Consider the following 27,238-nt stretch of genomic DNA (forward strand, 5'->3'; position numbering starts at 1 on the left):
GTGGCACAATAGTAGGGCAGTCTCCATGCAGGATGACTAAAGGTTGGTCTGCCTGAGATCAGAGTCTGCCAGGCTGGAGGAGGCTTAGAGGAGAAGGAGAAGATGGCACTGCATTGGCCTCTGAAAGAAGAACTGGGGTTAACTCCGAAGGAAAGCGAGAAGGGCACTTAATGGCAGAGGAATCAATGTGAGTTCAGGATTGGATATTCAGCCTCCTATTACTCACAGCGCTGAGCCCTGACAGCACAATGGTGAGATGCCTAGATGTTCCTGTAGCCCTTGCCCCACACGAATCCCCAAGACATACCTCTCTTTGTTGACCTTCACTGGCCACAAGGCCACCGCCCCTACCTAAGTCACTCCTGGGGAGCTCTGGATAAACTTCTAGCCTCGAAAGAAAGGACACACCCCCACGGAGCCACCGGCTCTGAGCCCATCTGGCTCTGATTGGCTGCAAGACTTGCGCCTTCAGGCTAGCCACTCAGAGGCGCCCGTCAGTTCCCCCTTGCTTCTGATTGGCTGAGAGAAGCGCATGCTCAGACACACCGCCAGCCGCGCGCTCAGAGCTAGGACGGCCGTTAACTGCCCGACGTCGCCATGTGGTCTCTTTACAGACTCGCTGGTCTGTGACAGGTAACTCAACTGGGGAGCAGGGGAAGGACCGGGGGGTGTGGAAGGAGGTGGGGAAGGGGAGGCTGTGGGGTCCTGGCGGCGGCCCTCGCCAGCCCCAGAGCTGTGGAAGGCTGCAGAGCCGACCAGGTGAGGGCCAGGCCCCATCCTCCCCCGCATCTGGCTCAGGGCGTGGCGGTTCTCCTGATCTGTGGACCTAGGCCATTTCCTCCCCTCAGTGAGTCTCTGAGTGTGGTACGGGGACGAACTAGGGGTGAGGACAGGCCTTTGGGGCCCAGGTCTTACTTGGTGTCGAAGGGTCGCGTAGGGGCCGAGGGTACGAAAATGATTGATCAACCGTCGATGCGCTTTGAGGTGACTGGATTTGCTCTTTGATGAACACATCGCTGTCTTCTTGACTCCATACTGATGCATTTGTTTATAGTTAGAAAGTAATGCATATTTCCTTCTTTGGACTTGGTAGAAAATTGTATATAGTGTATATTTCTATGGTAGCAAAGAGAAAACTAGCTGTGGCTCCAATCCTCACTTGGTTGGAAGGAAGAATTGTCAGAGCTAAGCCTCAAGAAGGAGCTGTAGGGGTTGTAGTAGGGAGCTTCGAAGAAAGGAAGAATGGTCTTTTGGGCTCAAAAGAAAGCAAGGAGATGGGAGTTGAACCCCTCATGAGGGTATTCTTAAGGTATACCTATGAGATAAGACCTTTCACTCAACACCTGATCTTTTCTCAATCTGTATAATTTTGTCACACAGGTTATAAAAATTAAAATCATACAATTTGTAGCCTTTTAAGATTGGCATTTTTCATACAGCATAATTACTTTTCTGTCCCTCCAAGTTCTTGTGTGTAACTTGACACTTGTTTTTAGGGGAGATTGGGGTACTTGGAGGACCATTGTAGACCTTGAAGTGGTAGGAGCTGATCCCTCTTAGCCAAAGCTGATGTCAAGAAAAGGTAGCTCAGGCATTGGATATTAATCTAGAGTCCATCACTTAGCAACTTTATGATGTCGGCATGGCTACTAATATGTTTGTATCTCAATTTCCTTATCAACATATGGAAGATAATGAAGAAACCTACCTTACAGAGTTATTGTGAGGATTGAAAAGGATAGTACATATGTACTCAGTAGAGTATATAAACATTCCATAGTTCATCTTTTAGAGTTCTGTTATTAATCCATTTTACTCATGTCAGTGTGAGAGAATAAGATTGATTAATTTATGGCTTTTCATCTTTAAAAAGGCCAAAATAAGCTCAGTCTATATCTAATCTTCATTACCATTATTACTATGATCTACCATACTAAGTTCAGTTCACTCAGTCGTGTCCGACTCTTTGCGACCCCATGAATTGCAGCACGCCAGGCCTCTCTGTCCATCACCAACTCCTGGAGTCTACCCAAACCCATGTCCATCAAGTTGGTGATGCCATCCAACCATCTCATCGTCTGTTGTCCCCTTCTCCTCCTGCCCCCAATCCTTCCCAGCATTAGGGTCTTTTCCAATGAGTCAACTCTTCACATGAGGTGGCCAAAGTATTGGAGTTTCAGCTTCCACATCAGTCCTTCCAATGAACACCCAGGATTGATCTCTTTTAGGATGGATTGATTTGATCTCCTTGCAGTCCAAGGGACTCTCAAGAGTCTTCTCCAACACCACAGTTCAAAAGCATCAATTCTGCAGCGCTCAGCTTTCTTCACCATCCAACTCTCACATCCATACATGACCACTGGAAAAACCATAGCCTTGACTAGACGGACTTTTGTTGGCAAAGTAATGTCTCTGCTTTTAAATATGCTATCTAGGTTGGCCATAACCTTCCTTCCAAGGAGTAAGCGTCGTTTAATTTCATGGCTGCAATCACCATCAGCAGTGATTTTGGAGCCCCAAAAAATAAAGTCTGACACTGTTTCCACTGTTTCCCCATCTATTTCCCATGAAGTGATGGGACCAGATGCCATGATCTTAGTTTTCTGAACGTTGAGCTTTAAGCCAACTTTTTCACTCTCCTCTTTCACTTTCATCAAGAGGCTCTTTAGTTTTTCTTCACTTTCTGCCCTAAGGGTGGTGTCATCCACATATCTGAGGTTATTGATATTTCTCCCAGCAATCTTGATTCCAGCTTGTGTTTCTTCCAGCCCAGCGTTTCTCATGATGTATTCTGCATATAAGTTAAATAAGCAGGGTGACAATATACAGCCTTGATGTACTCCTTTTCTATTTGGAACTAGTCTGTTGTTCCATGTCCAGTTCTAACTGTTGCTTCCTGACCTGCATACAGGTTTCTCAAGAGACAGGGCAGATGGTCTGGTATTCCCATCTCTTTCAGAATTTTCCACAGTTTATTGTAATCCACACAGTCAAAGGCTTTGGCATATTCAATAAAGCAGAAATAGATGTTTTTCTGGAACTCTCTTGCTTTTTCGATGATCCAGCGGATATTGGCAATTTGATCTCTGGTTCCTTTGCCTTTTCTAAAACCAGCTTGAACATCTGGAAGTTCACGGTTCACGTATTGCTGAAGCCTGGCTTGGAAAATTTTGAGCATTACTTTACTAGCATGTGAGATGAGTGCGATTGTGTGGTAGTTAGAGCATTCTTTGGCATTGCCTTTCTTTTGGATTGGAACAAAAACTGACCTTTTCCAGTCCTGTGGCCACTGCTGAGTTTTCCAAATTTGCTCGCATATCGAGTGCAGCACTTTCACAGCATTACCTTTGAGGATTTGAAATAGCTCAACTGGAATTGCATCACCTCCACTAGGTTTGTTTGTAGTGATGCTTTCTAAGACCCACTTGACCTCACATTCCAGGATGTCTGGCTCTAGGTGAGTGATCACACCATCGTGATTATCTGGGTCGTGAAGATCCTTTTTGTACAGTTCTTCTGTGTATTCTTGCCACCTCTTCTTAATATCTTCTACTTCTGTTAGGTCCATACCGTTTCTGTCCTTTATCGAGCCTATCTTTGCATGAAATGTTCCTTTGGTATCTCTAATTTTCTTGAAGAGATCTCTAGTCTTTCCCAATCTGTTGTTTTCCTCTATTTCTTTGCACTGATCGCTGAGGAAGGCTTTCTTATCTCTCCTTGCTATTCTTTGGAACTCTGCATTCAGATGGGAATATCATTCCTTTTCTCCTTTGCTTTTTGCTTCTCTTCTCTTCTCAGCTATCTGTAAGGCCTCCTCAGACAGGCATTTTGCTTTTTTGCATTTCTTTTCCATGGGGATTTTCTTGATCCCTGTCTCCTGTACAATGTCATGAACCTCTGTCCATAGTTCATCAGGCGCTCTGTCTATCAGATCTAGCCCCTTTAATCTATTTGTCACTTCCACTGTATACTCATAAGGGATTTGATTTAGGTCATACCTGAATGGACTAGTGGTTTTCCCTACTTTCTTCAATTTAAGTCTGAATTTGGCAATAAGCAGTTCATGATCTGAGCCACAGTCAGCTCCCGGTCTTGTTTTTGCTGACGGTAGTGAGTGTCTCCCTCTTTGGCTGCAAAGAATATAATCAATCTGATTTCGGTGTTGACCATCTGGTGATGTCCATGTGTAGAGTCTTTCTTGTGTTGTTGGAAGAGGGTGTTTGCTATGACCAGTGAGTTCTCTTGGCAAAACTCTATTAACCTTTGCCCTGCTTCATTCTGTACTCCAAGGCCAAATTTGCCTGTTACTCCAGGTGTTTCTTGACTTCCTACTTTTGCATTCCAGTCCCCTATAATGAAAAGGACATCTTTTTTGGGTGTTAATTCTAGAAGATCTTGTAGGTCTTCATAGAACTGTTCAACTTCAGCTTCTTTGGCGTTACTGGTTGGGGCATAGACTTGGATTACTGTGATATTGAATGGTTTGCCTTGGAAACGAACAGAGATCATTCTGTCGTTTTTGAGATTGCATCAAGTACTGCCTTTCAGACTCTTTTGTTGACTATGAGGGCTACTCCATTTCTTCTAAGGGATTCCTGCCCACAGTAGTAGATATAATGGTCATCTGAGTTAAATTCACCCATTCCAGTCCATCTTAGTTCGCTGATTCCTAAAATGTTGATGTTCACTCTTGCGATCTCCTGTTTGACCACTTCCAATTTGCCTTGATTCATGGACCTAACATTCCAGGTTCCTATGCAATATTGCTCTTTACAGCATCAGACTTTGCGTCTATCACCAGTCACCTCCACAGCTGGGTATCGTTTTTGCTTTGGCTCCATCCCATCATTCTTTCTGGAGTTATTTCTCCACTGATCTCCATTAGCATATTGGGCGCCTACTGACCTGGGGAGTTCATCTTTCAGTTTCCTATCTTTTTGCCTTTTCATACTGTTCATGGGGTTCTCAAAGCAAGAATACTGAAGTGGTTTGCCATGCCCTTCTCCAGTGGATCACATTCTGTCAGACTTCTCCACCATGACTCATCCGTCTTGGGTGGCCCCACACGGCATGTCTTAGTTTCATTGAGCTAGACAAGGCTGTGGTCCGTGCAATTAGATTAGCTAGTTTTCTGTAATTTTAGTTTCATTTTGTCTGCCCTCTGATGCCCTCTCGCAACACTTACCGTCAAACCTTCTTCAAACTGGTCATATAACCCTCTTAGACTTTAGACTATACTCCTAAGCTCCAGTAATCAAAGCAGTGTGATACTATCAAAAAAGCAAACTTATAGATCAATGCTGTGCCCAGAAATGAATCCATACACCTATGGTCAATTATCTGTAACAAAGGTATCAAAAATATATAATGGAGAAAACACAGTCTTCAACAAGTGGTACTTGGAAAATGACAGCTACATTTAAAATAGGTTAGAATATTCCCTCACACCACATACAAAATAAACTCAAAATGCTTTAAAGTCCTACAAGTAAGACCAGAATCCATAAAACACCTAAAAAAAAAAAAAAGAACACTCTTTGACATAAATCATAGCAATATTTTTTTGGATTAGTCTCCTAAGGCAAAAGACATAAAAGCAAAAATAAATGAATGAGACCTATTTAAACTTAAAAGCTTTTGCACAGCAAAGGGAACTATTGACAAAATGATAAAAACTATGGAGTGTGAGAAAATATTTTCAAATGATTTGACAGGAGTTAATATTAAAGATATATTAACAGCTTATACAACTTAAAAAGCAAACAAACCAATCAAAAATGAGAAGACCTAAATTAACATTTTTCCTGAGAAGTTCATACAGATGGCTAACAGGTACATGAAAACATGCTCAACTTTGCTAATCATCAGAGAAATGCAAATCAAAACCACAATGAGGTGTCACCTCACACCTATGAGAATGGCTATCATCAAAAGTCTACAAATAACAAATGTTGGTGAGGATGTGGAGAAAAGACAACGTTTATACACTATTGGTAGAAATGTAAATTGGTACAGCCACGGGAAAACAGTGTTTGTTGTTATTGAGTTGAAGAGTCGTATCCGACTCTTTGCGACCCCATGGACTGCAGCACGCCAGGCCTCCCTGTCCATCACCAACTCCCAGAGTTTACCCAAACTCATGTCCATTGAGTCGATGATGCCATCCAATCATCTCATCCTCTGTCATCCCCTTCTCCTCCTGCCCTCAATCCTTCCCAGCATCAGGGTCTTTTCAGATGAGTAAGCTCTTCGCATCAGGTGGCCAAACTATTGGAGTTTCAGCTTCAGCATCAGTCCTTCCAATGAACACTCAGGAGTGATCTCCTTTAGGATGGACTGGGTGGATCTCCTTGCAGTCCAAGGGACTCTCAAGAGTCTTCTCCAACACCACATTTCAAAAGCATCAATTCTTTGGCACTCAGCTTTCTTCACAGTCTAACTCTCACATCCATACATGACCATTGGAAAAACCATAGCCTTGACTAGACAGACCTTTGTTGGCAACATAATGTCTCTGCTTTTTAATATGCTGTCTAGGTTGGTCATAACTTTCCTTCCAAAGAGTAAGCGTCTTTTAATTTTATGGCTGCAGTCACCATCTGCAGTGATTTTTGAGCCCCCCAAAATAACATCTGACACTGTTTCCACTGTTTCCCCATCTATTTGCCATGAAGTGACGGGACCAGATCCCATGATCTTAGTTTTCTGAATGTTGAGCTTTAAGCCAACTTTCTCACTCTCCTCTTTCACTTTCATCAAGAGGCTTTTTAGTTCTTCTTCACTTTCTGCCATAAGGGTGGTGTCACCTGCATATCTGAGGTTATTGATATTTCTCCCAGCAATCTTGATTCCAGCTTATGATCATCCAGCCCAGTGTTTCTCATGATGTACTCTGCATATAGGTTACATAAGCAGGGTGACAATATGCAGCCTTGACGTACTCCTTTTCCTATTTGGATCCAGTCTGTTGTTCCATGTCTAGTTTTAACTTGCTTCCTGACCTGCATACAGATTTCTCAAGAGGCAGGTCAGGTGGTCTAGGATTCCCGTCTTTTGAAGAATTTTCCACAGTTTATTGTGAGCCACACAGTCAAAGGCTTTGGCATAGTCAATAAAGCAGAAATCAATGTTTTTCTGGAACTCTCTTGCTTTTTCAATGATCCATCGGATGTTGGCAATTTGATCTCTGGTTCCTCTGCCTTTTCTAATTTCTAATCATCCAATTTCTAATCATGATGGTGTGATCACTCACCCAGAGCCAGACATTCTGGAATGTGAAGTCAAGTGGGCCTTAGGAAGCATCACTGCGAACAAAGCTAGTGGAGGTGATGGAATTCCAGTTGAGCTATTTCAAATCGTAAAAAATGATGCTGTGAAAGTGCTACACTCAATATGCCAGCAAATTTGCAAAACTCAGCAGTGGCCACAGGACTGGAAAAGCTCAGTTTTCATTCCAGTCCCAAAGAAAGGCAATGCCAAAGAATGCTCAAACTACCGCAGAATTGCACTCATCTCACACACTAGCAAAATAATGCTCAAAATTCTCCAAGCCAGACTTCAGCAATACGTGAACCATGAACTTCCATATGTTCACGCTGGATTTAGAAAAGGCAGAGGAACCAGAGATCAAATTGCCAACATCTGCTAGATCATCAAAAAAGCAAGAGAGTTCCAGAAAAATATTGATTTCTGCTTTATTGACTATGCCAAAGCCTTTGACGATGTGGATCACAATAAACTGTGGAAAATTCTGAAAGAGATGGGAATCCCAGACCACCTGACCTGCCTCTTGAGAAATCTGTATGCAGGTCAGGAAGCAACAGTTAGAACTGGACATGGAACAACAGACTGTTTGCAAATAGGAAAAGGAGTACATCAAGGCTGTATATTGTCACCCTGCTTATTTAACTTATATGCAGAGTACATCATGTGAAATGCCAGGCTGGATGAAGCACAAGCTGGCATCAAGATTGCTGGGAGAAATATTAATAACCTCAGATATGCAGATGACACCACCCTTATGGCAGAAAGTGAAGCACTGAGGAGCCTCTTGATGAAACTGAAGGAGGAGAGTAAAAAAGTTGGCTTTTTCACTCCACATTCAGAACTCAACATTAAAAAACTGAACATTCAGAAAACTAAGATCATGGCCTCTGGTCCCATCACTTCATGGCAAATAGATGGGGAAACAAAACAGTGACAGACATTATTTTGGGGGGGCTCCAAAATTACTGCAGATCGCGACTACAGCCATGAAATTAAAAGATGCTTGCTTCTTGAAAGAAAAACTATGACAAACCTAGACAGCATATTAAAAAGAGACGTTACTTTGCCGACAAAGGTCTGTCTAGTCAAAGCTATGGTTTTTCCAGTAGTTGGAGTATAAAGAAAGCTGAGCACCGAAGAATTGATGCTTTTGAACTGTGGTGTTGGAGAAGACTCTTGAGAGTCCCTTGGACTGCAAGATCAAACCAGCCAATCCTAAAGGAAATTAGTCCTGAATATTCAGTGGAAGGACTGATGCTGAAGCTTAACTCCAATAATTTGGCCACCTGATACAGAGAACTGACTCATTGGAAAAGACCCAAATGCTGGGAGAAATTGAAGGCAGAAGGAGAAGGGGATGACAGAGGATGAGATGGTTGGATGGACATGAGTGTGAGCAGACTCCGGGAGTTGGTGATGGACAGGGAAGCCTGGCGTGCTGAAGTCCATCAGGTTGCGAAGAGTTGGGCACGACCGAGCGACTGAACTGATACCTGAAACTAATATAGTACTGTAAATCAACTTTTTATTCAATAAAAATAATAAATAAGAAAATGGAATATGTGACATTTTAGATAATAGGAAATGCTAGAGAGAAAAAGGAAAGCAGAATGGGGATTGATAGGGTATGTCAGAGAGGGTTGAAATTTTCATTTGGATAAGAGTTGAAGATCTCATTTGGAAAGTAATTTTTTGGTAAAAGCTGGAATGGGAGTATTTACGTATCTGAAAGAAGGACATTTGAAGCAGAGGAAAAACCAAATGCAAAGGACCTGAGGTGACAAATGCAAAGATGCCTGGTAGCATCTTTGAGGCAAAGGTTAGTGTGGAGAAAGAAAGGGATTGATAGTAGGAAATGAGGTTAGAACGTTAAGGGTAGATCACGTAGTCTCTTAAAGTCATAATAAGGGCACTGACTTGTATGTGCATGCAACAGCTTCATTTAGGTATAATTGACATACCATAAAAGTCACTTTTAAAAATGTACAATTCAGGGCTTCCTTGATGGTCCACTGGTTAAGAATCTGCCTGCCAATGCAGGGGACACGGGTTCAATCCCTGCTCCGAGAAGATCCCACATGCCACGGAGCAACAGAGCCCATGCACCACAACTACTGATCCTATGCTCTAGAGCCCGGGAGCCCCAGCTACGGAGCCCCTGTGCCCTAGGGCCCACACTCCACAAGAGAAACCACTGCAGTGAGAAGCCTTTGCACCGCAGCAAAGAGTAGCCCCCTCTCATCACAACTAGAGAAAGCCCACATACAGCAATGAAGACTTAACCACAGCCAAATATAAACTCAGGTCAGGTCAGTTCAGTCGCTCAGTCGTGTCCGACTCTTTGTGACCCCACGAATTGCAGCACGCCCGGCCTCCCTGTCCGTCACCAACTCCCGGAGTCTACCCAAACTCATGTCCATCGAGTCAGTGATGCCATCCAACCATCTCATCCTCTGTCGTCCCCTTCTCCTCCTGCCCCCAATTAAATCTTTCTAAAAAATGTACAATTTGGTGGCTTTTTGTATGTTCATAGAGTTTTGCAACCATTGTCATAATCAATTTTAGAACATTTTCATCACTCCCAAAAGAAACCGCATACTCATTAGTAGCCACTCAGCATTCTCTCACTCTCCTCTGCCTCAACCCTATGTAACAATCTACTTTCTTTATAGATCCACCTATTCAGGACATCTCGTATAACTGAAATAATATTTGGTCCTTTGTGACTGGCTTCCTTCACTTACCATAATGTTTTTAAGGCTTATCTATGATGTAGCATGTACTATAACTTCATTCCTTTTTATAGCTGAATAATATTCAGTTGTATGGTGATACATTTTTTTATCCAGTCATCAGTTCATAGAGATTTGGATTGTTTACATCTTCTGACTATTTGAGCCTTCATTTACAGGTCTTTGTGTGGATATATGTTTTTATTTTTCTTGGGTATATATCTCGGAGTGAAATTGCTAGGTCATATGGCAACTGCTTTTGTTTGAGGGAATTCCCACACTCCTGTCCAAAGTGACTGTACTTATTTTACATTCCCATAGTAATGTGTGAGGGTTCCAGTTTCTTCACAACCTTGTCAATACTTGTTATCTGTCTTTTCAGTTATAGCCATCCTAATGGATATGAAATTGTATGTCATTGGGGTTTTGATTTACATTTCCCGGATGATTCACGATGTTCACCATTTTTTCATGTGCTTATTAACTGTATCTCTTCTTTGGAGAAATGTGTGTTCAGTTCTTTTATTCATTTTAAGTTTGATTATTTGTCTTATTAAATTGTAAGAGTTTTTATGTATTCTGGATACAGGTTGCTTATCAGACATACATATTTTTTCCCATTCTGTGGGTTGTCTTTTTGCTTGATAGTAACCTTTGAAGGTCCGTCTAGTCAAAGCTATGATTTTTCCAGTGGTCAGGATGGATGTGAGAGTTAGACCATAAAGAAAGCTGAGCACTGAAGAATTGATGCTTTTAAACTGTGGTGTTGGAGAAGACTCTTGAGAGTCCCTTGGACTGCAAGGAGATCCAACCAGTCCATCCTAAAGTAAATCAGTCCTGAATATTCATTGGAAGGACTGATGCTGAAGCTGAAACTCCAATACTTCGGCCACTTGATGCAAAGAACTGACTCGTTGGAAAAGACCCTGTGATGCCGGGAAAGATTGAAGGCAGAAGAAGGGGACGACAGAGGATGAAGTGGTTGGATGGCATCACCAACTCGATGGACATGAGTTTGAGCAGGTCCTGGGAGTTAGTGATGGACAGGGAAGCCTGGTGTGCTGCAGTCCATGGGGTTGCAAAGAGTCTGACTTGACTGAGAGATTGAACTGAACCTTTGAAGCATAAAAGTTCCTGTGAAGTCCAATTTATTTTTTCTTTTGTTGCTTGTGGTTTTGTAATATGTCTGAGAAGGTTTTGCATAATCCATGATTACATTTTATAACTCAAAATATCTTAAATTATGACTAGGATTAATTTGAAGAGGCTAAATTGCACCTTCTGTCACCTGCTGGCAAGATTCATTACCCTAATACCGCAGTTTTCAAAGTGTGGAATGTGGAGCCCTCTGGTGGGAACCAGAGAGTCTTTTAGATCATTTGCAAGTCCAAAACTAAGTTCATAATAATGAGATGTTCTTTGCCTTTTTCACTATGTTGATATTTGCACTAATGGTGCAAAAGCATTGGCAGGTAAAACCACTTGGCAGAATCACCATCTGCAGCCTCTGGAAAATTTCATTGTACATCCTTTAGAACATAGAAGAAAAAAGGTAAAAACAGATACACAGTTGACCCTTGAACAACATGACTGAACTGCGTGGGTCCACTTACAGGTGGATTGTTTTCAATAGTAAATACAACAGTACTACACAGACGATGGGTACCTCTAACCTAAATGTTGTTCAGGGGTCAAGAGTAATTCTACAAATTCTTTAGAATTTAGAAGTTAAAATTATTTAATCTGGTATTATTAGTAGTATTATAAAAATAGTTTTGACCTCATGGGCCACTTGAAACAATCCTGGAGCTCCTCTAGGGGTCCACGGACCGTACTCCAAGAACCACTGCACTGCCAAAATAGATCCTTTAATAGAAGAATTATTTGAAGTGCACTTTAAATTTCTACCAGTATCACTTATATATTGAGGAATCTTTGATGTAAAGAAATACTAATTTGGCGGAGGGCAGTGGGGAGAAAGAAGGATTTATTACTTGCTGCAAGTAAGGAGAACGAGGATCTTTTTCCAAGGGAGTTGCTCCCTGAACTGTAAAACTGGCTAATTTTTTTGAGGGAGGTAATTTTTAAACCAGGACTATGTGCATATTCATGAAGGAGCTTGAGCAGAGGGGAATTCAGCGTGGAATTGGGGCAAAGGTCAACAGAGTCCAAGCTTTAGTTGATTGAAGTCAGGAGGGTCAGTGTCATCATTCCATCTTCCACCTGGGCCTTAGTTCCTCCAGAACCAGAACTGGTGTCAGTTGAGTGAAGCTCAAGCTCTTTATGCCTTGTCATAGAAAGAATTCAGTGGGAGACAAAAGTGATAGGTAAGAAGGGGATTTATTTAGAGAGGTGCACATTCCATAGGTAGAATGTGATCCATCTCAAAAGATGAGAGCCTCCCTGGGAGAGAGACACTCCACAGAGTGTGGACCATCTCAGAAGATAAGAGGCTCAATATCGGTATTCAATTTAGTGTTCATATATGATTTTCAGTATATATGAAAGAGAGATCAAACCAGTCAATCCTAAAGTAAATCAGTCCTGAATATTCATTGGAAGGACTGATGCTGAAGCTGAAACTCCAATACTTTGGCCACCTGATGCAGAGAACTGACTCATTGGAAAAGACCCTGATGCTGGCAAAGGTTGAAGGCAGGAGGAGAAGGGGATGACAGAGGATGAGATGGTTGGATGGCATCACCAACTCGATGGACATGAGTCTGAACAAGCTCCAGGAGTTGGTGATGGACAGGAAAGCCTGGTGTGCTGCAGGTCCATGGGGTTGCAAAGAGTCAGACACGACTGAGCGATTGAACTGAACTGATACATGAAAGACAGTATATTTTAATTTTTAATTATTATCTATCACTTTATTATATGTGATCATATATGCATTTATTACTATATATATAAATACAACACATCCAGTTTCCTGAATAATCTTTACAAATTTAAGCTGTATATCATATAGAATCATATATTCCATCATATATGTATAAAATACATGATTCTGTGTGTATGCATGTGTGATCAGTTGTGACTGACTGTGACCCCATGGACACCAGGCTCCTCTAAGGAGCTCCTCTTAGAGGAGCACACCAGGCTCCTCTAAGACAGTATATTTTAAATTAGTACATTATATCTGTTTTTAACTTTTCTAAATTCTGTGATGAAAAGACTGTACATGCATATCATCAGAGTGTGGCCCTTAAAATGACTGCCAGAATGAAGCACTAATTTCTAGCTTGGGTGCAAAAATAATAGTCAGGATCTGTCCTATGGACACAACAGCTAAGGTAAAATCTTTATCATTCAACTACTTACGTGAATTTTTCTAGGTTTTAACCTACAGTAGTATTTCTCCCCAAACGTTACAAACTCTGTAATAATAAACTATGACTGCTAAATGGTAAGGTGGGAGGGAGTGATACTGTTGGTGATTGTCTTGAGCACATCCCTAGGTAAGAATTTTGAAACTTAACTTCATGAGAAGGAATATTTCTTCACATGTAAATTTTTCACATATTTAAGAATGGTAATATTCTTTGGATTCCCCAAATTAATTCTAAACTGAATTTAAATGTTAGATATAAAATAGATTTGAACTGAAAAGCTGGTTACGTTACTTCATAGCACAGAACCCGCGAGAGGCCCTAGTATGCAGATGAGGATGTGACAATGAGTTTGGAGTTGCCTTCAACTGTGGGGGAAGCAGAAGAAGCTGAAGCACAAAACAGAAGCTTAGAGAAGCTGAAAGAAGCTAGTCTTTAAAAACATATTAAATGGGTGAGTTTAAATACTCTAGTTATTTCCTTATTTGCAAGTAGTTGGTTAGAAGCTTGTGCTCATGAATAAATGATATAAGTTATGCTCAACATAGAAAATGCATTTCTTTGTTTCACTCTCATAATTCTAAAACCAGTTTTGTATGTAAAAATATGTTTAATATAGCTTGACTGACGCTTTTGACCAAATCAGTCCCACTTCTCAATTATATACGAGTGATCCTTTTCAAGCACTGTGTTACTGATCACAACATCTCTTTCTTTTTTCCTTAAATAAACCAAGACACTCAGGTAAGTATATATTAGAACTGCTAACAATAGGTGCATATGCCATAACATAAAATGAGCCCCATTTAAAAAAAAAAGTATGCAGGAGGAGGGCTTTTATGATGCAGATACAGTGTTGTTCTGTGGATATTACATAAGGTTTTCTATTACATTATGTCATTGTGTAGGTGTGAGTACTGCTTATGTAGTATTTGCACCCAAAAGTGTATGTAAACAGGAACACACACACGCTCACACACATGCTCTTGTTTGATAACACAAAGTATTGAACAAAATATTCACAGTATCATTTTGTGTTACATAATGTTTACATATTTTCAGAAAAGAACAAAAGTTAATTTTTGACATGACATTTTTAAGTACCATAGATAATGTATGAAACGTGTTTTCTGATTAAAAATGCATTTTATTTTATACTATATGTCACTCCTTATCTTGAAGTGTTCTCAAATATCATAGCACGAGAGAACCACGGTGGCATTGTGAGTATAAGGTAAATACTTAGTCTTTTCCAGGTGACGCAGGAAACACGAGACGTGGGTTCAGTCCCTGGGTTGGGAAGATCCCCTGGAGGAGGGCATGGCAACCCACTCCAGTATTCTTGCCTGGAGAATCCCATGGACAGAGGAGCCTGGTGGCTACAGTCCGTGGGGTCATAGAGTCGAACATGACTGAAGTAACTTGGCATGCATGCATGCACACACTCGGTCTTTTCTGTCTCATCTCCTTATCCACATTGACTTCTGGCACTTAGGAAGGTTTGGTACATCCCAGCTCCTAGCCCTGTGGTGCTAATGTGTAAGCAGATTCTGGAACTGAGTGTTGATGTGGAATGTCAGGGAAATGGCAGGACTCAAGGAGGCCAGAGGAAAGAGAAGCGGGAGGAGAGGGATATCTGTTCCTAAGAGATGGGCGAGATAGTGTTTTGACATCTGGGAACACTGAGGAGGGTGTAACTCTAAGGGAATATGGCCCAGGGGTTCTCCTAACTGCTTCTAAACAGTTTTGTTTTTCTTTATTGAAAGCCCTGGGTTTTGCAGCTCAAGGCTCCATTATTTAGCATAGCATGGAGCCATTATTTTTTGAGAGATTTTTCACCTTCTCTTTTTACACTAGACCAAAAGAAGATGGCAGCAACAGACCAAGGTACATGTCTGCACTGTTTTCCAGTCTCCACGGCCACCACCTGCCTCCACAGGCCCCCCTTAAGGGTTCTTAGAGCTGCAGGAATGAGGTTTTTTCCTGCTTTGTTAGGAAGCGTTGAACAGGAGGCTTCCTGCGTGCTGCTCTGTCATGATTCCTCTTTTCCTCATTAATCCTTTGCTTTCTTACCGTCAACTCCATACCACTAGGTCCCAGTCCATTAAAGGAACACAACACAACTCCTGTCCTCATGGTGACTCCCCATGCAGCTTCTTGAGGGCTGTGGTAAACCATTTCTCTGTAATAAAAACACCCATAATACTCTTTTCTCTAGTGCCTCTTTGAAATGTAAGATGGCAGTATTAAACAAAAAAGATGGCAGTATTAAAATTGCTTATATTGAATGTACTGTCATTTCCAAAATTATTCACATGGTCAAATAAAAATATTCCCTTTGAATATGCAAACCTGTATTTTATATTTTGTATCCCAACTGTGTTTAACAAGGAGGGATCGAACTTTGAGTTAAGGAGAGAGGGCTGACTTATAGATAGAAAGTCAGGGTTGGAGGGAATTGGCTGTTCCAGAGACAGGATTTGGTGGGTTGTATGTGTGTTGGGGGGGCTTCCCTGGTGGCTCAGTAGAAAGAATCTGCTTGCCAGTGTAGGAGACTCGAGTTCGATCCCTGGGTCATGAAGATCCCCTGGAGAGGAAATGGCAAACCACTCCAGTATGCTTGCTTGGGAAATCCTATTGGAAGAAGTATTGCTGAAGCTGAAACTCCAATATTTGGCCACCTGATGTGAGGAGCAGACTCATTGGAAAAGACTCTGATGCTGGGAAAGATTGAAGGCAAACGGAGAAGGGGGCGGCAGAGGATAAAAGATGATTAGATAGCATCACCGACTCAATGGACATGAATTTGAGCAAACTCCGGGAGATAGTGAAGGACAAAAAGAGTCTGGTATGCTACAGTCCATGGGATCACAGAGTCAGACACGACTTAGTGACTGAAAAACAGCAATGTGTGTTGGGTGGTAGTTGCTCTGGAGGAGGAAAGGAGTATCTAGTATGCTCTGAAGAACTGATGGAACATGTTGGTATCTACCAGTATGGAAGGGACCTCTCTAGAGTCTAGGCTGCTCCGTGAAGACTCTGCAGCCCATCAACAGTGTCCCATTTTTTTTTTTTTTATGCTAGTTCCCGGGGTTAAACAACTATAAAATCACCAGTGGGCGTCGAGTTGCTGGGGGTGGGAGTTGGAGGGGTGGTAGACAGTATTTGGGGGGCTTCCTAATAATGTAAAAAGTCTGTCTCTGAAAGAAAGTCATTGCAGTTGGCCTCCATACTGAGGAATTGTTCAACACACTCATAAATCAAATGATTACATATATATTTCTACTAATAGGTATAGCAAAGATGAAAAGGCAGGAGTGTTTCGCCAGCCTGTTCCAGTGTTTGGCTTTCTCACAGCTTCTTCCAGACTGCTAAGCAGAAGCAAAGGGAACTGACGGAGGAGCTGTGCTGCTGAGGTGGCTGCCGGGAGTGGTGGTGGGTGTTTGGCGCCTCCTGCTGGTCAGTGTGGAGCAGTAAGGGGGCAGTTAGCCATGACCAGCTCCCCTGAAGCCACCCCCCCCATGGTGTTCCCTTGACTGGGAGGCTGCAAGTCAGCACCCTTCCACATGTCCTTCAGACAAGACCTTTGTGAACCTGAGCCAGGCTGGAGCAAAGCCTTTCAATTGTTACCTGCTCCTCACCATATTTTTTCTTCCTTTCTCCTCTCTGTGCCACTGGTGGGTGGAGATGTCAGAGGTTAGGGTTCAGAAGCTCAGGTTGGTGGGAGGGCTGAGTCCTACTCTGCTCGGAGCACCAGGGGGTACCCTGGGGGGTTGACGGGGGGGTGTCCGAGCCTCACCCAGAAACAAATCCACCTCCGATTAGAAATACCCTCTGGCTGACAGTCCTGGGCAGTGTTTTCCCCTCAGTGGGTCTCTTAACTGTAACGTGGGGACCGCCTGTGTGGGAGTGAGGTCGCTGGGCTCCAGGCTCCAGGTCTCTTCTGATGTCAGTGGTTGCTTCTGGGAGGAGTAAGACGGCTCTGTCTATCTGTTTGAGATAAGATTTGTTCCTTGATGAACACTGACCTCCTGCCTTCTCACTGATACATTTGTTCATAGTAGAATAATGCCGGTTTTGTTTTCAGAATTTGACAGTACTTCTGTGTTATATATAGTTCCTTGAATCCAAAGAGGAAATTAGCTGTTATCTTCTATCGTCGCTTGATGTGAAGGAAGAACTGTCAGGGTTGAATTCCAAGAAGGAGTGCTGCACACTGGCTCTAAGCTGCCCTGGTTTGCTCTGGGGCAGAAGAAAACCATCAGGAGCTCAAAAGAAAACACGGCAGTGGAAGCTGACTACCCCATGGGGTGTTCCCAGGAGCTTCTGCTAGCTGGAGCCTTCATTGTGTTCGCATCACTGTGCTCAGAGGTAGAGCACAGCTGGAAAGAAAAGCATCCATGAGGTTATGGTTTCTCTTATTTCAGAGAAGGCTGATGTCAGTGATGACTTCAGCCTTTGTTGGATCTCAATTATGATCAATGTCCATCCCCACTTCCTGCGCTGAGCATCACCGTCCCAAACAGGTTTCCTACCCTTTCTCCATTCCTTGCCTCTGACCCCACTGTTTCCTTAGCCTTGCCGGTCAGTCCTTACTTGGTGCCTTCATTTGGCAAACACGATTGGCAAATATCAGCTGTTTTCAGGAGCCTTCCTTTATTCCAACAAGCAGAGCCAGGTATGATTTCTGTTCTGTTACAGAATTGTGCTTAAATCTCACTTATTCAGTATTACACTTTATAAAAGCATCTCTTTACTTCATTGCATACTTCTTTTCAAACCTTTTTTATTTGTTGTTTATTTTTGGTTGTGCTGGGTCTGCCTTGCTTTATCTAGTTGCAATGAGCAGTGGCTATTCTCCAGTTCTAGCATGGGAGCTTCGCATGGCAGTGGCTTCTCTTGTTATGGAGCACAGGCTCTGGGCCCACGGGCTTCAGTGGTTGCAGTACAATGGCTCAGTAGTTGGGGCTTGCGGGCTCTATATCATTGGCTCAGTACTTGTGCACAGGCTTCGTTGCTCTGTGGCGTATGGAATCTTCCCGAACCAGGGATCGAACTCGTGTTTCCTGTATTGGCAGGCTGACTCTTATCCACTGTACCACCAGGGAAGTCATGTTTTGCTTTTCAGTGGCGCTTTGCAGCATGTGGAATTTTAGTTCCCTCAGCAGGGATTGAACCTGCACTCCTAGTGAAAGCTTGGAGTCTTAACCACTGGACTGCCAGGGAAACCTCTGACCACAATTTTGGTTAAATGGTATTTTATTATCATGTCATTTATACTACCCTGCAGTCACTTCCCCTATCAACCTCTTGTATGTACTCTGGGATCACTAGGAACCAGCCCTAATTGTCCTGTGGCTTGGGAACCAGATGACTAGGGACAACCCTTCTGTCTCAAGCCTACAAAAGTTTCTCAACTTAGTTGCCAGAGAACTCTTGAAAACTAACTGATCCCAACCTGCTTGCCATATATAAACCTGCTCCCTACAACTCTTAACTTGATGTTACTCTGTCCTTGGGTCCACCTGCCGTGTGGCCCTGCCTGGCAGCCTCCTCTCGTTATAAGCTGTAAGTTGCAGGTCTGACATCAGATCCTGGATGTTTTATCACCACTACTCTGCAGCAGAGGTTCATGGAGCTCTTCCTGAAGGCCTTGGGAGTTTTTAGCTTCCAGCGTCAGACTTGCGGGTCCCGTACATGGCTGTGGCGATTGTACTTGGCTATCTTTGGTCTTGAAGTTTTCAAGGCTTGGTCCACCAGGGGGCGCAGTAGTCTCACGCTATTGCTTTGGTTCCTAGTGAAGGTCTGTGTTGTGAGACTTACCACCTTGCTTTGGAGAACGGTTTGCACTTGGTGGTTTTGTTGGTCACCTTCTCTCTGGTCAGGCTTCAGAAACTCAGCTCAATAAAAGATTTTGTCCACGAAATGCACTGTGTCTCTGGCTGTGTTGCCTTGAATGCACTACCTCCCCTCTATGGGTTCTTAAAATGTGATCCTTTTTGTGAGGGTGGGGGGGTATGGGGGGTGGGAATATTGTTTAGTTTTGAAACCCTTACTGGAGGGAAAACCTATTTCATGTTTCTTCAGGACAGTATCATTATTACTTTGCAAACCTGAAGAATGATTTTCTCCAGAACAGTAACCTTTGCAACCTGGAAACCTGAAACCTGCTTTTAACCTGAATACTGACTGTGATTGTGAAAATTGATTGTGGCCCACCGAGTCTAAATCAAAATATTTTCTGGATTCCTACTGACGGCTAAGGGAAACATGCCAGGCTCAGCCATTTCAAGAGATGAAGCTAATATATTCCTGTGTGTTTTATGCAGCCTACTAATTTTCACAGCTGGTGCCGTTTGAACACATATCTGGATCAGGCACCATGCTAAGTGTTTTACCAACTTTGGCTCATTAATCCTCCCACAATCTTCATGCATTATCACTCCCTTTTTTACAGATAAAATTGAGGTTTATGTGGTATACACGGTGGCCCTGAAATCCAGACCCAGACTGAGCAGATGTATGCCCTAGCCAGCACAGACTCAGAGCTCTGACTTACTCACACATGGGGCCAGCTGCCTGTCACATGGCCAGTCAGTCAAGGGAGCAGCAGCTGGCTTTAAGGGACCATCTCCGGACCCATAATGACCAACTACCACTGACGACGATTTGGACATCCAGATAGCACCAGTTCTTCTAGAACCTCATCACTTCTCCCCCTCCATGGAGGGGTCCACAGAGACTTAGACAACACACTCAGATGGCCTTGCCCAGGGCAACTCGCCCCTCAAGGCTTCTAATTCCACGGTGGAACCTTCCTCAGGCTCTGCATTTCTAAAAATATGTCCGTTTTATAGGTTACTCTGTATACTGGGGGTCCATGTATCTGTCAAATTGTTACCCAGTCGGCTCGTATGGACCCCTACTGGGGCCCTAGCCCAGCTGAGCCCCCCACCTCAACAGGGAAGGTTCTCACTCCTTTCAGGTTCATGCAGCCAGAGACTAAACCAAAGCTGAGACAGATGCAGGACAAGCTTGATTCAATGGCCCGAGAATGGAGAAGTGGGAACTGTTTTAGAGGAGCTTCTTCCCAACATGGCACAACTTTGGGCCATGGCTGGGGGCAAGGGTGTCATTTAGTAGCTGATATAGTAAAATCAGTGCAGAATGAGACTCAAGGGCTGCTGGAGATCAGATTCGTCTTGGTTCCAACTGGTTCCATGTGGGTTTTTGTTTTTCTTGTCTCTGGACCCTGTGACTTAAAGATACGAGTTAGTTCCTGTCCGCGGGTCTGGTGTCAGCTCTGGCAATAACATATCCTGAGATATTTTACTCTATCTGCTTCCAGAGTTCGTGGTAACATCAGCACTAGGAAAGCACCACAATAAGGAACTGTACCAGACTCAGCATTTAACCTGAGCCCAAGCCCAACATTCCCCAAGCTTCTTTGTCCATTCCCTTTTACAGAATCTCTGTGCATCTGGCTCTGCAGTTTACCTGTGGGAACGTTGCTCTAGCTTAGGAGTCCTCAACCTCAGAACTGCCGGTCTTCCGGGCTGGGTGACTCCATCGTGGAGGGCTGCCCTGTGTGCGGTAGGATTTTAAGCAGCATTTCCCGTCTCTTCCCATTAGAAGCCAGAAGCAACTCCCCTACCCTAAATAAATCTTACTCTTTTATGCATAAAGCATATATATATATATATATATATAACAAGCATATTTACTTTTTATCTGTGGTATTATTATTTATTTTGGCCATGTCGCGCATCTTGGATATCAGTTCCCCAACCAGGGATTGAACCTGGGCCACAGCAGTGAAAGCAATAGAAAGCCCTAACCGCTAGACCACCAGGGAACTCTCCTATTTATATGTCGTATTAAAATATTTTGTGGAGGATTTCCCTGGTGGTCCAGTGGTTAAGACTGCATTGGGGAACTGTGATTCCACATGCCACATGACGTGGCAAAAAAAAAAGAAAAAACATATATCATGAGGAGGTGATGACGAAAAAAATGTCTGAAAAGACTCCTTGGGATGGGGTGATTAAAAAAGGTTGATAAACACCACTCTAGTTCAATTTTTCAGTTCTTATTCATGCAACTTCCTCAGGAAAAATGACATTTATGGCTCTTAAAAAAAGCTGAACCAAAGAGCCAAGCAACTGTAGACACACAGAAGGAGACAGTTAACTGAGAGCTGGCAGGGGCAAGGGCACCATATAGAAAAAACTCAATCAATGTCGGCCCCTTGGCTGTGACTGGAAGGTGAACCCGAAGAAATTCTCAGCCAAGATCACCGTCCAGGGGAAGCTCTGCCGTTTCTAAGTAGAAGAGGCTTGGGGGAAGGGCCTTCCTGTTGTGCGAGGGGCTTGGAGCTATGTTGTCATGTCACTTACACCAGACTGAGGACAGTTATTGAATATGGTTGACCAGAGCCTCCGTGTCACTGCCAGACACACACATGTGAATACACTTCCCTGCTCCTAACTATTATTCTTAAATAAATCTGGCTTCTCACTCTGACCTCCTCAGATCCCACATGTTTAGAGAACATATCGTGGCATGTCTTGATTGCTGGTGACTGTGCATTCAGGATGGGGAAATAAGAAGCAGCTCGTTGATCCAGAATATAAAGGTCATGTCTACTGCACACAGCCAGCTAAACTGGAAAAAATGTAAATTAAAAATCCAACAAATTTTAAAACATTAAAAAGTTTCTCTCTTGAAAAACTGACTTCCCTCATCTAGCAGAGTGCAAACCTTCCCAGCTTTCAGTTTGGGGAAATGAGTGACTAACCTGAACCCAAGCTAAGAGTCACTCATTTTCTACTTCTTACTTCTATCAAAAAACCCCACTTGAACTCAGCGTATGTAGATGGGTGAGGAGCAGAGTTGGTGTCACAGGAAGCCACGCGCCCTTCAAAGGCACCTGTCTTTTTTAGTGCGGTGCTTCTCGAGCAAGTCGGGCACTGCCTCACAGACCTGCCTTGGAACCACTTTCAGAAAAGCAAGGTAAGGGGGCAGACGGTGTGGGGTGCTTAGGTCCTCGGACCCTGTGCTGCTCTGTCCACAGGTGTGTGGGTTTTGGAAGTGCTGAAAGCTGCCCGGCTATGCAGCCAGCTGGTCACTTGGGCATCCCGGTCATTCTGCTGGTTCATCTGCTGGCACCTGTCCTTACTGCTCACACACAGCCCTCCTGGCCCTCATCTGACTGGCTCTCACATACTTAACAGTGCTCCCCTCCCGCACACATCTGGCCTAAGCCATGTGCTCAGAACACACAGTTAATTTTCATTCAACATATATACTTTTCCACTTCTGGCTTCTATCAAGACTCCCAGCTCAAGAAACACCAGCCAAATAAGGGCTGCAGAATAATTCCAGACATTTACCAGCTGTGTCGACTTCTGTTTCTTCTCCTGATAATTTCCTAACACCTCAGCCTCTCTTATTCCTTTCATTTTCACTAGTGAAATGATGGCGATAGACCAGAATTGTTATTCGTTTAATTTGAATTGATAATCATTTAACACAATTTTTTTTTTTTTTTTGAGAACCTGTGATGCCCCAGGTCTTTGGCATCCCTTTGCAGGAATAAATCAAAACCTCTCTGTTGAGAAACACATAGTTTGGGTGTTTGGGTGTGTGGTGGTCAGAGTGGGAGATGGGGCATGTATGTTGAATTACTGAACAATGTGATAGGGTTTTGATCAAGAATATCAGGATGCCACTAAGAAGGATGCAAGGAGAGGTGGCCTTGAGGCAGAAAGCCACCTGCATTGCTCTGATTCACATGTGGACATGTGTGTGACTTTCAGAAGATTTTAACCTCTTCATCTGCCAATTTCGATAGGAAATGAGGGTGGTTGTGAGCGTGTGTGTAAGGTTAAGATTGTAACCTCATCTGCAAGTTTAGATAAGAAATGAGGGTGGTTGGGAAGGTAGATGTTTTATTTCTGGCTGTGATGTGCCTTTTCTAGATCTATCCTGCTAATTGCCACTCGGATAGGATTTGTGCATAAAATTGATGTTTATATGCAGTTCTGATGAAAAGACCAAAAATGTCCCTCAATTTATCCAACTGAATACTGCCACCTTCCATAGGGCCTGGAAAACACATTTGCTGCTTTAGTGTCAGATTGGCCCAGGAGTGGCCAGCCACCCAGCCTGGGAGTCCAGGTGCATTCCAGGTAAGACAGCGCTCCAGAGCGAACACAGGACTTGGGTGTGGTGTGCTGGGGCCCACCTACACCAGCGCTCAGGAGCTGATTGTTAAATCTTCAGAAATTTTGTGGGGCAGTTGGTGATTTGACCTTGGCCATGGTGGGAGTGTTTGGGCTTCCCCAGTGGCTCAATGGTAAAGAATCCGCCTTCAGTGCAGGAGATGTAGGTTCGATCCCTAGGTTGGGAAGATCCCCTGGAGGAGGGCATGGCAACCCACTCCAGTATTCTTGCCTGGAGAATCCCAAGGACAGAGGAGCCTGGTGGGCTCTAGTGCATGGGGTTGCAAAGAGTAGGACATGACTGAAGGGACTTAGTGCACACACATGGTGGGAGGGTTTACACCATGGAAACCAGCAAGAGCCATACATCAGAGCCCCCAGCCCCACCTCCTCACCCTCCCAGACCTGTTCACCTGCGGCGCATCACTGGGACTTGGGGCCCAAAGAATACATTCTCTGTGTGGCTGTGGGGCCTTTGGAAGACACAGCTTCTCTGAGACTTCCGTGAGTCATCTACACCACGGCTCAGTATGGTAATTTGGCTTGGAATACCAGGTTTTTGTTGGAAGGGGTGTGAGAACAGGAACACATGACTGGGATTGAATGCGCTCTGAAGTTTGTCAAGGGCAGAGCGCACAGAAGGAGTTAGAGTTTTCATACAAAAGCAAGAGGTCAACCTGGTTCCTTTCTAGCCTGATGATTTACCTAAGTCATCTCTGAATTTGGGGCATTACAATCTGAAGGGGAAACATGCATAGATTTTGTATCTTTTTTTTTTTTTTTCTTTGCTTTCATGTCAGAAAGGCCCTGGGTGCAGTACTGTTGAGCAGGTCATCTGGTCTTGTCATTTCTGTGAGTGATTTCAGTAAATGCCAGAGTAGCCTTCAGAAATACATCCTTGAAAAACACTTCATTGAAACAAGGTTTTACTTTTCCTGCTTACAAATGGGAGAACCAGAGCTCCCAGCAGAGGGATAGGGAAAGTGGCAGAGCTGGAATTTGGTATCTGTCTTGCCTCCAAAGGGCAGGATTACTTCACTTTGGCTGCACGGCTCTTCAGTTCAAAGACCTGAGCCCCTCAATGCTGGAAGCTTGGGAAGAGTGTCTGATGATTTGGGCAAAGCAGCTGTGCTCGGCACGCAGCACCGTTCTGATTTGTTTCTGTTCTTATAGAAATCTGTTGGCTCTTCCCCTCATTAGGTTCTTCTGGTTGGGCTCAGACCTGCCTTGAGGAGCCTGTAAATCTGAAAATGAACCCCACGGATATAGCAGACACCACCCTGGATGAAAGCATCTATAACAGTTATTATCTCTATGAAAACATCCCCAGGCCTTGCAGCAAGGATGGCGTCAGGGCATTTGGGGAGCTCTTCCTGCCCCCACTTTACTCCTTGGTCTTTCTCTTTGGTTTGCTTGGAAATTCTGTGGTGGTCTTGGTCCTGTTCAAGTACAAGCGGCTCAAGTCCATGACTGACGTGTACCTGCTCAACCTCGCCATCTCCGACCTGCTCTTCGTGCTCTCGCTCCCTTTCTGGGGCTACTATGCTGCGGACCAGTGGGTGTTCGGGCTTGGCCTCTGCAAGCTGATTTCTTGGATATACCTGGTGGGCTTCTACAGCGGCATCTTCTTCATCACACTCATGAGCATCGATAGGTACCTGGCGATCGTGCACGCCGTCTTCTCCCTGAGAGCCAGGACCTTGACTTACGGGGTCATCACCAGCGTGGCCACGTGGTCAGTGGCTGTGGTCGCTTCCCTCCCAGGCCTCATGTTCAGCACGTGTTATACTGAGCGCAACCACACCTACTGCAAAACCAAGTACTCTTTCAACTCCACGAGGTGGAAGGTCCTGAGCTCCCTGGAGATCAACATTCTAGGGCTGGTGATCCCCTTGGGGATCATGCTGTTCTGCTACTCCATGATCATTAGGACCTTGCAGCACTGCAAAAATGAGAAGAAGAACAAGGCAGTGAAGATGATCTTTGCTGTGGTGGTCCTCTTCCTGGGGTTCTGGACCCCTTACAATGTAGTGCTCTTCCTGGAGACCCTGGTGGAGCTGGAGGTCCTGCAGGACTGCACGTTTGAGCGACACCTGGACTATGCCATTCAGACCACAGAGACCCTGGCTTTTGTTCACTGCTGCCTCAATCCTGTCATCTACTTCTTCCTGGGGGAGAAATTTCGCAAGTACATTGTACAGCTCTTCAAAACCTGCCGGGGCACTTTGGTGCTCTGCCAATACTGTCGACTCCTCCCAATGTACACTGACACCCCCAGCTCATCTTACACGCAGTCCACGGTGGACCATGATCTCCGCGATGCTCTGTAAAAACTGAAAACGCAAGAAACAGTTAATAAGCTTCCCAAGTTGAGAGCTTATTTGAAATTGTATCAAAGCAACAGTTTCCTGAGAGAGTACAGGGGACAAGAAGAATTACATCCACTGCAAAAAGTAGGGCTTCTCACCGGGCAGTCATGTTTTCTTCCTGCCAAGTACAAGTTCAGTGTGACGAGAGTTCACCTGGACCGAGGCATCCTTCCTTGCTGCGCCAGGCTTTCCTACAGGGATGAATAAACCTGAGGAGGGTTCTGAGCATGCTTCAGTGAGGAGAGAGATGATTTTGGAAAGGGAAGACCAGTCCCTTCCAACCTGAACTCATGGGATTCTTTAGAGGGGTTTGTAGAGAATTGAGTAGGGGAGTAAAGCGCTAATTCTTGCTGTGAAAATGAGGCCTTTAAACTTCTACTAGCTTCTGTGAAACAATATAGAAAAACTTTGGCATACTGTCCCAGTGTTTTCCTAATCATATATCTGAAGCACGGTGTACTCCAAGAAGCCAGGTGTCTGCAGAAACGAATAGTAAAGGAATGAAATCGGATCTGGATTCTTTTATTGTGAAGGATTATTTGTTAATGAAAGCCAAACTTCCAATGCTCCTAACAAGTATAAGGTTAAGAAGGCATTAGAACGGTCTGATTTCTAAACATGAAATGCAAGGCATTAACAAATCTAAATGTAACTTGTGGAAATTCAAACACAGTTTCATATGCTTGTGGTGTGTTTTATTTTCATTAATACATGAGTATTCAAATTTAAGAAATAATACCTAGGCCCAGATACATTTATTTGGGGTCTTTTACTCATTTACAAACATTTCCTTCAAAACCAAAAATAATGAGGACTAACCAAGTAAGATGATGCTTCCTTAATCATTGCAAAGTGCCTGCCATCAAGTAAGGCAGAAATAATCCACTAAAAGTTAATGCTGATATGGCATAAAAATGACTTTTAAAAAATTTGGAATTGTGAAAAGTGTCATCTTTTAAAATATTGGCCTTGGTTTTTAACTTTTGGATGATTCAAAATTTCCATCAGTCACTTCTTACAAGTCATTTTAATTATGTAATTAATCCTTAAGAGAAATCTCTGTTCTTACAGCCTTAATCAGAATTAAGACTTACAAAGTCTAAGGATATCTGTAATTGCTCCAAAAACAAAACGTATTTTGCAAACTACTACCCGAGTTAACCAGTTTAAAATGCTTCTGTAAATTTACATATTATTGCATGCTTTCCATTTATAAAGAATGCATTTCCAGAAAATTTATTTTCCGAAGGTGATTTTTAACAGGGTAAATTGATATTGCCTTTCTAGAAATACAATAAAAGACAATAAATAAA

General features: G+C 43.5%; 1 protein-coding gene across 6 annotated transcripts; it reads left to right on the forward strand.

The window, feature by feature from the left end:
- Positions 1–27,238, forward strand: CCR4 (C-C motif chemokine receptor 4). 6 transcript variants are annotated; one of them, XM_081527129.1, is made up of 3 exons: positions 1–251; positions 13,635–13,787; positions 24,757–27,238. In XM_081527129.1, the coding sequence occupies exons 2-3, from the start codon at positions 13,784–13,786 to the stop codon at positions 25,884–25,886; spliced, it is 1,134 nt and encodes a 377-aa protein (XP_081383255.1). In that variant the 5' UTR covers positions 1–251; positions 13,635–13,783; the 3' UTR covers positions 25,887–27,238. The 6 variants fall into 6 exon arrangements, with proteins under 6 accessions (XP_081383255.1, XP_081383256.1, XP_081383254.1 ...); XM_081527130.1 differs by having other exon boundaries at positions 13,640–13,787; XM_081527128.1 differs by lacking the exon at positions 1–251 and adding an exon at positions 563–633.

Source organism: Giraffa tippelskirchi, chromosome 9 (assembly GCF_054371585.1).
Source record: "Giraffa tippelskirchi isolate mGirTip1 chromosome 9, T2T-mGirTip1v1.2.pri, whole genome shotgun sequence".
In the NCBI taxonomy this organism is placed as follows: domain Eukaryota; kingdom Metazoa; phylum Chordata; class Mammalia; order Artiodactyla; family Giraffidae; genus Giraffa; species Giraffa tippelskirchi.